Here is a 12,247-nt window from a genome sequence, read left to right as displayed (position 1 = left end):
ATGAAGAAGGGTGCTGAAATCAATAGAAAAACACCTTGAGACAGTCAGTGATAAGATGCAGGAAAGAAAACCTGAAGCTAACCTAAAGGAAAAGTGGGATGGAGAGGAGGCGGAGGCGGAGGCGGAGGCCGGGGCCGAGGCGGAGACCGACGCCGAGGTGGAGACGGATGCGGCCAGTGAGCCCGAGGATGAGGGTGAGGGCGAAGGCCCGGGGCTGCCCTTCCGCTGGGCTGCCCTGGGGGACTCCCCAGAGCGCGCTCTTGGTCTGCAAACCCGACGCCCAAAGGGTCCACTTTGCGCACCTGAGGGCCTTCCCAAGGCGAACAAGCACACATGTAGAACTGCTGCAGAAACACTGCAAAACGCACCTTCCCTGGACACGGAGAAAGATACGGCTGCCTTTGATGATTTGTTAGGGGGCGGGGGGGCACAAAGGTTAGCCCCTCACAAACCCGAATCATGTTGACTCCCCTTGAAGTGATTTGTCCTCGTCCCCATGTGGTTTGGTTTGGTCTGGAAAGTTCCAGATGGCTAAAGGGCCTCTTTCCTTTGGGATGGAACCAGAGGCCACTGTGACACGCCTGGGCACAACAATCATCTGGCAAAACTGCCCAGGGACGTGTTGTCCCGTTGTCCCCTCGGTGCAGCCCGGCCCTGGGTGGTGGTGCCTGTTTGTAGGCTCTCCCCAGAACCACAGGGGAAGGGTGGCAGCAGAAAGCAGCCATCAAGGTTACGCAGCTGTTGGCTCTGGCAGAAGATAGGTGTTGACCAAGGGGAGAGGAGCTGGTGCCAGGCACATCAGTTTACCTTATTCTGCTGGTTCACTAAGCAGTAAGACCCGACAAGCCGCCCTGCACAGTGTCACACTGATTAGAAACTCCAGTGCTGCTGGGTAAGGAGGGCCAGTTGTAGATTTGCAGCCTGCAAGTCCCTTCCCCATACATGACCCACGCAGCGGAGGCTCCTGGCATTCCCATGTCTCCGCAAACTATCCATATAGAATGTACGCTGTATTTGGCAGCTTTTCTCTAATTCCCTCATGACAGATAGTGACCCTCCGTGACAGAAAGCAATTGGCTGTCTGAGGTTAATTGTGGGATCAAGGTTTGTACTGCCTTGATAGCATTGCACTCCAGAGAGCTTGGATTTGTCCCAGGCTGTGGAAATGCAAAAATGAAGATGAAGAAGGAAGCAAAGAACATGTCCCCAAACAGGGGGCTAGTTGTTCCCTCTGAGTGTTAAAGTACTTGAGTCAATGATGGTAATTGTAAACTGGTCAAGGGATAGTTCTAGCTGTAATCGACTTTAGACTATTCCCCCCAACCTCGCGCCCCGCCCCCCTCCCCACCCCCTACCTCCCCACCCTCTGTAGTAAGATAAGACTGTCTTGGATTCAAATTCAAATGTAGGAAAGTTTCTTTCTCTTTTTTCGTGTGCTTCAATGTTCTCTTCCATGAAACAGGGGCAAGGATGAACTTCAGGGAGCCCATGAACCTTCTGGAATTTTATATATAGTGTCATGCAGAGGTATTTCCCCTGGAAGTCTGCCAGAATCCAGAATTTAAAACAACTTGAATGGCCTGAATTCCTGAACTATCATTAAAATGTAGGAAAGTAACCTTTGGTGCTTGGTGTACCAGGGAAAATCATCATCATTGTTCAATGGACCCTCGTTTATTTCATATTTCAAAATAATATATAATTTGCAAGGGTAAGCATAAAGGGATTATGAAAACAACTTAATTAGAACGTTTATGAAAGATATAAACATGGAAAACACACACCTTTAAGTCATATTTTCGGATTTTGACAGTTTAGAAGCCCCAAATTGACAAATTTCCTTAAATACAACTTACTGTTCATTAACTGAAATCAGTCATATTTCAAATAAATCTCTCAATGGATTCTAAGTGATCATGACTTCTGGTTCTTTTTGCACTTACATTGTCAAGACAATTCTTGTAAGAACTTAGAAGGCTTGTAATTTTGTTAAGCCTTCAGAATTGTGAAATGTGCTCATTGACAGGTTATAAACACCAATTAGAATGGCCAGGCTAAGAAGTTTTATTTCCTACATTAGTCCCTTCTAACCACCTTTATAGACACACCTGCCAACATCATTTATTCATTTACAAGTCAAGTAAGTCCAGTAAAATGTGTGCACAGACATCACAGAAAGAACACATATTTCCCACTCTTTTAACAAAATGGGATGGTCCAGATTCTTGAGACAAACGATTTCAATATACAGAATCTTTGCTATTATCAAGACTATTGGATGAGGATATTATATAGACTTTTCATCCTCAGAAATATAATATTCATTCATTGATTTTTGAGTTAGAGATAATCCATCCAGGAAATTCACCCAAGATACCATCAACTCTTACTGTCTAAGGTTTTTGCTTTTACAATCAATTTCACCATCCTCATTAGCACCAAAAGTTTCTTCTGATTCATGCACTAATTGTGAATATCTCTCTCTGTTGTTTTTTTCTTGTCATTGCGAGCAAAAATCTCAACTATGTTCAATGAAAGCCAAACAATGCTTATTTGATAGCATCTTGAAAGATGATGCAATAATTTGAGCAAAGCAATAAGAAAACAACAGATGGTGTGTGCTTGCGAGTGTGTGCATTTTATGGGATTATTTTATAAAAGAGTCCAATTGACCTAAAGGACAACAAGAGTTTAAAATACTTACACTAGAATGTAATTGTATTTTCACTTTCTGCTCAGATAATTTCTAATAAAATAAAAAATAAATAAAGGTAATGAAATACCAGGCTTACAAATCAACCCTCAAAAAACACCCCTTAAATAAAAGTTGGACACCAATGGTCTAGCAAGAGTTGAAGTGTGCTGCCCCAACCCGGAAAGAACTCTTGGCAATCTGACCAGAGGAAAAAAGCAAAGGGTTCTTATCTGCTTCATTGTGGATGCCAATTTTTATCACCGCAATGTAAAACACAATAGGTTTTGAAGGAAGACATTTCTTTCTTGATTCACTGTGAACCACACTCTCTACTTATTCTTACCCGTTCTTCATACCAAACTAAGTCAACCCATATAGTATTTCTGGATAATTGGCTGTTCCACCCTACATGTAGGACTTGCTATTTATTTTTCTTATGTTTCATTATATTAAATTTATCCATTATTCCAAGCTGTCATTTTTATATCAGAGTTATTGTTAGCATATTTGATCTTCTTCCTAGGATCATAGAATCCATGAATTCAGTCATGATTTACATGTTCTTGTCGAGGTCATCAATAAAAATCTTGAACAGAATAGAGCCCCGTGAAACATCACTCTTTTCACAGCTACATCAACCCAATTAATTAGCCTCTGTGGATTTGAACTGCTTAACCACCTTTTTGCCCTTTTTTACTCATAGGCGTAGAGTAGGAGCTTCTGAGAAATTCTACATTCAACCTAACTGTCTCTCTCATATATATACATATAGTTTCTCTGAGCTATCAATTTACCATTGTGGAATTTCTACTAAAGAAAATTATTGGACAATCTAACTGACACTCAATTTATCATAGAACATTAAAGCAGAAAAAGACTTTACAGACCATATAATGAAATTGCCTAATTTTCTTTCTATGAGGAAACTAAAGGAAAGATACATTAAATATTTTGCCCCTAGTAATATAGGTAGTTAATAGCAGAGCTGATTGACTGTTGAATTGTTTTTTTAAAGATATAGAAATATAACACAGCATTCATTTTCTTACCAATATGTAGTTCGGTATGCATTCTCTTCCTCAATTTTCTATGCTCATGAAAACATAGCTTTAAATTTAGATCTTATTTTATGTCAGCAGACAGTATCCAAGCACTTCAGGTATAGAAATGTCAATTCAAAATTAATAGTCAATAATCATGATAGTCAAAATCATTTATTTAACAAAGTCAGTCATTAATTTACATCAAGCACCTACTATGTATTTGCAGCATTGTATTTGGTACTTGTAAATGCAGAAGAAAGTGTTTATTAAAATGTTGGGGGTTTATAGTAATCAAAATGGGAAAATGTGTTATATTAAATGAAATCCATAAACACAGGTTGAGTTTGATTTAGCTATCTGTAGGGTCTTGCACATTTGTGTGTCCTGGGTGGCATGAATGGTTGGCATTCTCAGCTGTTAACAGAGAGGTTGGAGTTTTGTGTCTACCCAGAGGAACCTGGGTAGAAAAGCTTGGTGACATATTTCTGTAAGATTGTTTGGCTGTGATTGGATGTGATCCCCTGATTTCAACTCATAGTAACCCCATGTGAAAAGTATAACTTCCCCACAGGGATCTCTGGGCTGAAATCTCTATCATAGCAGTTCTCCTGGTCTTTCTGCACTATGCCACTGGGTACGGTCCTGCTATCAACTTTTCACTCAATGGTCAAGACCTTAACGGTGGCATCACCAGGGCTCCTGTTAAGCTTGTAGCCATGTAAAAAGCCGTATGAATGAGAAAGCAGTAGAGCAGAACTTCAAGTCTTCAAAAATTCAGACGTAGTGCATCAGTTGAGACTAGGGGACTCCCTGACAATCCCCTGAGCTCTGGAAACATTGAACCAAAATGATACCAGGTCACCTTTTTGCAAAATAACACATTGGTACAAATAATAATAATAATAAAGGATATTATCTGTGAGTATGGAGCCCCATTAAAAAGCCATCTCTGTGAGACCAAAAGGTTAACCATTACTTTAAAGGAGTGACGAGACAGTAAGGGTAGGGTGACTATGGACCATTTATGTAGAAACTGTCAGATGGGAATCTAATTTGCTATGTAAATTTTCACCAAAAGCACAGTAGAATATCATTACAAAGAACAAAAATCCTATGGAACACAGCTCCACTCTAGTACATGTGGAGTTACCCTGAGTTGAAATTGACTTGATGGTAATTGCCCATTTAAATGATGTTCATGGCGCCAAATGTTAGACAGGCAGGGTTACCATCGAGTGGAATGACAGACAGGGTTACCATCGAGTGGAATGACAGGCAGGGTTACCATCGAGTGGAATGACAGACAGGGTTACCATCGAGTGGAATGACAGGCAGGGTTACCATCGAGTGGAATGACAACGATGGCACTGGCTACTTTGTTTATCTTTTTATATTGCCTGACAATTAATCGAATGCTTTAACACACAGTATCGTACTTAATTCTTATAATTATCAAACGAGATAGGTTCTCCTTTCCAAATTTTACACAAAGTCTAACTGGGCCCAAGAGGACTGAAATAATTTGTTCAAATTCAACAGCTCATTAGAGGCAGACACAGATCTATAGACTCAAAGCCCTATCCTCTTTCTCCTGTAATATACTTGACCCTCAGTTAATGTGATAATTGCAGTCCCTGGGTAGTGCAAATAGAACCCAGGGGTCGAGTGGGTTAGCCATGAGGTTAGCAGTTCAAGCCTACCATCTGCTCCATGGGGGAAAGATGAGGCTTTCTACGCCCGTAAAGAGTTGCAGTCTCAGAAACCCATTGACTCCATGACAATGAGTTTAGTTTGGTGGGTAGTACTAAGAGCCCAACTACTAGCCCAAATTTTGGGTTCAAACCCACCCAGAGTCACCTAGAAGACAGTCAATCTACTTTTCAAAAGTCACAACCTCAAAACAAGATGCAGCAGTTGTATCCTGTATGCTTGGGGGACACCATAAGCTGCGGTCAACTACACAGCAACTAATAATAACAAATGTAAACATAGCTTTGGCAAACTGCTTTGTCAAAAATATCCCTTAAATGTCGTTTTATAATGTTTCTCTACTGAGATTAATCTTAATCTGAGCTATGAAGGTATGTATCACTGTTTTCATTAGTTACTCGAGCCAATTCCGGCCCATAGTGACTCATGTGTGCGTTAAAAAAGTAGCAACAGCAAAAGAACCTCCTACCACCAAGATGGCTCTGACTCACAATGACCCCATAAAACAGGGTAGAACTGCCGGTGTGGGTTTCTAAGCCTGTCCCTCTTCGTGGTAGGAGAAAGGCGCCATCTCTCTCCCCTGGAGAGAGTGGTGGCTTCAAACAGCCCAGTTGGCAGTTAGCAGCCCAAAGCGGAACTGCTACGCCACCGGGCTCTTTTTTTGTTGTGGGTGCATAGAGAGTGGAATTAATTCCAAATTGCCTAAACGTTAGGGAAAAAGTGAAATATTTTATTTAGAAAACAGTAATAATACATTTCTCAATTTTTGAATACTCCTAGCTTACCCTGAAAAATCTGGTGTTGACATAAAATTTTAGACCTATTTGAAATTACAATCTTAATCTGGAAAATGAGTAGAACTCACCTATTTTATTATAATTTTTATAAATATGTGGTATAAGGCAATGAGTTCCTTTTGGAAGGAAATTAAATGTTCAATTTGTTTTTTGGAAAATAGGGAATATAAAAAAATAGACCTTAATCCTGGAAGATCTATTTTTTTCCTGATTTTCTAGAGAGGTTTAACTGATGAAAAATAAATTAATTTTCAATTCTACAAAAACCCAAACTAAACTCATTATCATTGAGTCTATTCTGACTCATAGCAACTTTAAATATGAATGTTGTGTACATGTTACTTGTGAACTTAATCTTCTAAAGGATTGAGTCTCTTGAACTTAAACATTATCAGATCATGTATTAGGAAAAATAATTATTTTCTGACTTATACAGAAATCTTAAAAGTTTTCTATTATCCATATGATTACGTTTTGATCAGCATATGTAATCTCCATACCTAATTATGTTTTTCACTTAGAAAAGTTTTTGCATGATTAAATGATGCATCTTTGTACTTTATGTTTAGTTTCAAATACGACAATAACCAAAGAAGTAGAATTTGGAATGTGCACTGTTACGTGTGGTAAGTAGCATACAGCAGTATGAGTAAACCGTATTGGTAATTTTGGTGGGAGGGAAGGTTAAAACAAGGTGGTCATTTTTTATTTGCAACTCGTATGCTCTCGCTCATCTCTCATGATTTTGATTTCTACTAATGGTAAGTGACACGTGCAACTCAAACGGATTCTCTTTTCAAAGGTAAGATAGTTTTAGTTCTTAACCTCTAAGTCTTATTTTAAGTCAGCTTATTATATATACATATGTGAAGGGAGTTTTAGTGTGTGTATACATATTCACATATATATATTTACACACATATATATTCATACAAACTCCCTTCACCAAAGTAAAAATTCCTCCATCTCACAGATGTTCAGAAGATGAGAGATCTCCCGCTGTATCTCAACAGATGAACCCCACATACTGTGTTGGCAAATCTATCAAGAAAGTTGCTTATTTATAATAGTCTATTTTAAATTCTACATTTATCCAGTTTGCTGTCATGTCTTAGAGAAAAGAAGTGTTGGTTTTGTGGGAGATATGATGCTCAAAGATGGTGACTTATTTTGAGTGTTCCATGTATTGAACATAAAATCTCTTGTATGGAGGTGGGATTCAGGTTACAAATGCTATAATACTTTAATAGACCGATGTTTTCCAACTTTCAATGTGCATTTTAAAGTTCCTGGGGGCTTGTTGAAACGAATTGCTAGCCCCAACCAAGATGAATGATATATACCAGTTCTTCAAATATAGCCCTGTTGGTGTAGTGGTTACGTGTTGGGCTGCTAACTGTGGGTTTGTTTAGCAGTTCAAAACAACCAGCTTCCCCGAGGGAGAAAGACAGGGCTTTTTATTCCCATAAGAAGTTACAGCCTCAGAAATTCTACCCTGTCCTACAGGGTCTCTCTGAATCGACATTGACTCCGTGGCAGTGAGTTTGTTTTGTTTGGTGTTGGGGTTGTCTTTTTGGTGCTGGGGGTTAAGCATTGGGCTACTTGCCACAAGGTTGGCAGTGCAAACCCACCAGCTTCCCTGAAGGAGAAAGCTGAGGCAATCTCCTCCAGTAAAGACTGTGAGTGGAACTGGCCAGGTGGCAGTGGGTGTGTGGGCAGGTTCCTATTAGTCAGTGTACTACAACGGTCTTGGTTTGGCCTGGCTGGAGAAGGATCTAAGAAGTTACATTTCTAAGAAATCCACAGACAGAGCTGAGGCTTCTGGTCAGTGAACCAGCAGCCTTTAGGGAAACGCTGCTATAGAGGAGTATGGAGCGTGCTGAGAGAACCATAAAGAGACCATTTTCAATTACGTTTCTCCAAAATAGAACCTGGCCTCCTGGCAGCAGGTTATTGTTGCACATTTGGCAACTGATAAAACAAATGGAAAAAGACAGGAACGGGCAAGAAAGGGGGCTATGGTCAGAGGGAAGGAAGACAGAAATATACGCAGACTCAGATCAGAATGTTTTTGATGTCGGTAAAAATTGTTTCTGAGTTCCTTTTATTTGTGATAGTTTGAAACCCTTCAATCTGCTTTCACCTTAACTTCTCAGTGGGTTTAAGTCACAACGTTGGGAGCAGTACATGCAGTAAACTGGTGGCTCTTCATTTGCTGTTTGTGTCTTCCTGGGGTTGTTTGCTTGGGAAAATCTTAGTAGGTAGAGAATGACTATTTTTATGACGTTCTCTTCACTGATGTTATATGACTATAATTTGAAAAAAGCATTTTATAAATTTTATGTTTGTTTCTTTAACGAGTGATTTTTGTTTTGCTTTTGAATGCCTGCTCTGTGCTGGGTTGTAATGGCTGGTACAGGTAGCAGAGATCCTTCATGGAACAAAGCAGATGAAACTTACTGCCATCCCACCAGCCATTCTGAGTCACAGGACAGAACAGACAGAGTCGAACCCCTGGGACAGAGCAGAAGGGCGCCAGTGGATTTCCAAAGCTGTAAATATTTATGAGAGCAGAAAGCCTCATCTTTCTCTTGTGGAGTCGCTGGTGGTTTTGAACTGATGACCTTGAGGTTAGCAGCCCAACTTGTAACCCATTTCACCACCAGGACTCTTTTACCAGCAAGGAACATATATCTTAAGACTGGACAGACAAATAATATGAAAAGTACAATATGTTAGGTGGTGATAAATTCCAAGGGGAAAAATAAGTCAGAAAAGACAATGTTTCATATCTAAAATATAAAAAACTTCCAAGTTTCTGACATTATCTGCCAACTTGAAAGAGAAAAATATGCTAGGGAAACGTCTGTTTACTTAACTCCCCAAATAGTATTTAGCAGACAAAAAGTGTTCTTTTCCTAGAATACCCAAGCATATTTTTAGGTGTTACTTGGACCGACAGAAAATCTCACACCTACCCACATTATCTCAATGAACTGTAATTGGCTAAACAAATACATAAAATACCTGCTTGGACAATATTTATACATTTCAGAATAAAACTGTGTTTCTAGACAGAAAAAATGTTTTAATCATTTTATTGGGGGCTCATACAACTCTTATCACAATCCATACATACATACATTGTGTCAAGCACTTTTGTACATTTGTTTCCCTCATCATTCTCAAAACATTTGCTTTCTACTTGAGCCCTTGGTATCAGCTCCTCATTTTTCCCCCTCCCTCTCCGGTCCCCCCTCCCCATGAACCCTTGATAATTTATGAATTATTATTATTTATATTATTATCATATCTTACACCATCCAACATCTCCCTTCACCCACTTCTCCACTGTCCGTCCCCCAGGGAGGAGGTTATATGTAGATTCTTTCCCCTTTCTCCCTCACCTTCCCTTTACCCTCCCTGTATTGCTACTCTCACCACTGGTCCTGGGGGGTTCATCTGTCCTGGATTCCCTGTGTTTCCAGTTGCTATCTGTACATCCTCCGGTTCAGCTGGATTTATAAGGTAGAATTCAGATCATGATAGTGGGGGGGGGGAAGGAAGCATTCAAGAACTAGAGGAAAATTGTATGTTTCATCATTGCTACACTGCACCCTGACTAGCTCATCTCTTCCCGCCGGCCCTTCTGCAAGGGGATGTTCAATTTCCCACAGGTGGGCCCTGGGTCCTCACTCCCCCTCATTCACAATTCTATGATTTTTTTTTCTTAGACTTTGATTCCTGATACCTGATCCCTTCGACGCCTTGTGATCTCACAGGCTGGTGTGCTTCTTCCATGTGGGCTTTGTTGTTTCTCAGTTAGATGGCCACTTGTTTATTTTCCAGCCTATAGAACCCCAGACTCTATATCTTTCAATAGCCAGGCACCATCAGCTTTCTTCACCACATTTGCTTATGCACCCGCTTTGTCTTCAGTGATCATGTCGGGATAGGCTGGTGTGCTTCTTCCATGTGGGCTTTGTTGTTTCTCAGCTAGATGGCTGCCTGTTTATCTTCAAGCCTTTAAGATCCCAGAGGCTATATCTTTTGATAGCCAGGCACCATCAGCTTTCTTCACCACATTCACTTATGCGCCCACTTTATCTAGACAGGAACATTTTATACATCCCACTGGTGCCATACTGCAATGATTCTCGGCCATCTCTTCTAATCAAGAGAGACCTTTCTTTTTACCTTTTAATCTCCAATGGGGTCCTCTTTCTTGCTTCTATATGTGTGGCCCACTGAGCAGCAGCAGCAGCAGCCTGGGCAATTGCTAGAAATGCAGAATCCCAGGACCTCATCAAGATGTTGATGGTGCAGATGATTAACTGGCTTGGCTGCCAACAGCATGGGTGATGGTTCTTCGATTCTACTGAGAGTTGGGAAAACATCTGCTGCTGAAAACTCTACAGAGCACACCATTCTGCTCTGAGACAGGCAGGGGTCATCGTGAGTCAGAATGGGCTTGATGACAATTCTGGCTTTCTTTCTTTCTTTAGAACCCCAGCCTACTAATCAGAATTTGCATTTTGGTAAGAACATTAGGTAGTTTGTAAGCACTTGGGAGTTTGCGAAGCGTTCCTGTAAGCCCCCTCTAGCCTTCAACTTCCCCCTGCCTTTGAGAATGGGATCTCTGATTAACAGCTGATGGGGAATGAAACAAAATCTGGTAGACAAGGAAAGCAAGATGGGCTCTTCTTTAGTTTGACTCTGTCTTGATACCAGTCATTTTACCACAGGACTTGGTTCAGCATGATGCTGTCCCAGCCTTTCAATCATCTCTCTCCATTCTGATAGCTCAGTCAAGCTCTGGGATCAGTTGGTAATGACTTGCTCTCCTCCTGTTAAAAAAAAAAAAAGGCATTTCTAAAAAATATTTTGTTGGAAATGGAGCTTTGGCTATTCATAGACTGTCTTGTCTATTTATTCCCATCTAATTTTTAAAGCATTATTTATGGTAAAATATGATTTTGGGATTTAATCCAGAAACTTCACATCTCTCCCTGCCAAAAAATCTGGGAGCTCCTGTGTACTGTTTTGTTTCATGAAATCTAAGAGTCTTTGTTTTAAGAAGCACATTTTGTGTACCTCTAAGAAGGAAAATTCCTGTCAGTTAACCTATGACATGCTATCAATAATATTGCTCATTCTAATTTCAGTGATGTTAAAATTTTAAACTTTCGCATCCTAGATCAGTGGAAATTTAAAGACATCAGCACATTAATTTACTAGCATAATAAAATGGTTCCAAAAGGCTGGTAGTAAAGAGTCCTCTTTAGTTTTATTTACCATATAGTTTTATTACCATAGTTTTATTTATTTCGGAGTTCTAACGTCTGTGAGGGGAGTCTGCTGGCTCAGTGGGTTATGCGCTGGCCTGCTAAGTGCAAGTCAGCAGTTTGAATCCACAAGCGGCTCTGAGGGAGCAAGAGGAGGCGGTCTGCTTCCCTAAAGATTGACAGCCGCAGAATTCCTGTGCAGCAGCTCTGCTCTGTCCTCTCGGGCTGCCAGGAGTCAGAATGAATTCAATGACAGTTCCATATGGGGTAATGTGTATGAAAGATCAGGGAATTGTTTTTCTTGTGGTGGCAGCCATGGGCTTAGCTCACTTTGAGAAAAGCTTTCTCAAGAAGTGAGTCACAATGAGGGACCTAAAAACATTCTAAATGTTATCATCCTGCTGTTGCAGTTAGGTGCCAGAGTCGGTTCTGACCCGTAGTGGCCCTTTGTGCAACAGAAGGAAACTCGGCCGGGTCCTGCCCCCTCCCCACGATGGTTATTAGGGTGGAGCCCAGTGTAGCAGCCACAGTCCCAAGACATCTTGTTGAGAGCCGTCCTCTTTTTCTTGAGTTTAAGAATTTCTGGAATAAGGAATAATTTTCCAAAAAAAAAACAAAAACGGTTTAACTAGATGGGAAAAAAAACCCTCTGGAATTCGTTTTTCTTAACATTTTGCTGATTTCTTTTACTAAAGGTGTTGGTATTAGAGAAATTAT

The 12,247-nt window shown here is 40.5% G+C and overlaps 1 protein-coding gene across 1 annotated transcript in view; it reads left to right on the top strand.

The window, feature by feature from the left end:
- The first annotated feature begins 55 nt into the window (after positions 1-55).
- Positions 56-12,247, top strand: part of SPACA1 (sperm acrosome associated 1) — a 21,996-nt gene continuing 9,804 nt past the window's right edge. Inside the window, exons 1-3 of the mRNA XM_004696518.2 lie at positions 56-435; positions 1,463-1,527; positions 6,815-6,871. Coding sequence (XP_004696575.1) covers positions 56-435; positions 1,463-1,527; positions 6,815-6,871 — 502 coding nt within the window. The remainder of the gene's footprint in view (positions 436-1,462; positions 1,528-6,814; positions 6,872-12,247) is intronic.

This window comes from Echinops telfairi, unplaced genomic scaffold (assembly GCF_000313985.2).
Source record: "Echinops telfairi isolate 266 unplaced genomic scaffold, ASM31398v2 ScPeMD7_3533;HRSCAF=4204_0, whole genome shotgun sequence".
In the NCBI taxonomy this organism is placed as follows: Eukaryota; Metazoa; Chordata; class Mammalia; order Afrosoricida; family Tenrecidae; genus Echinops; species Echinops telfairi.
Note: the sequence above shows the minus strand (reverse complement) of the source record. Positions and strands in the feature narration are given on the sequence as shown.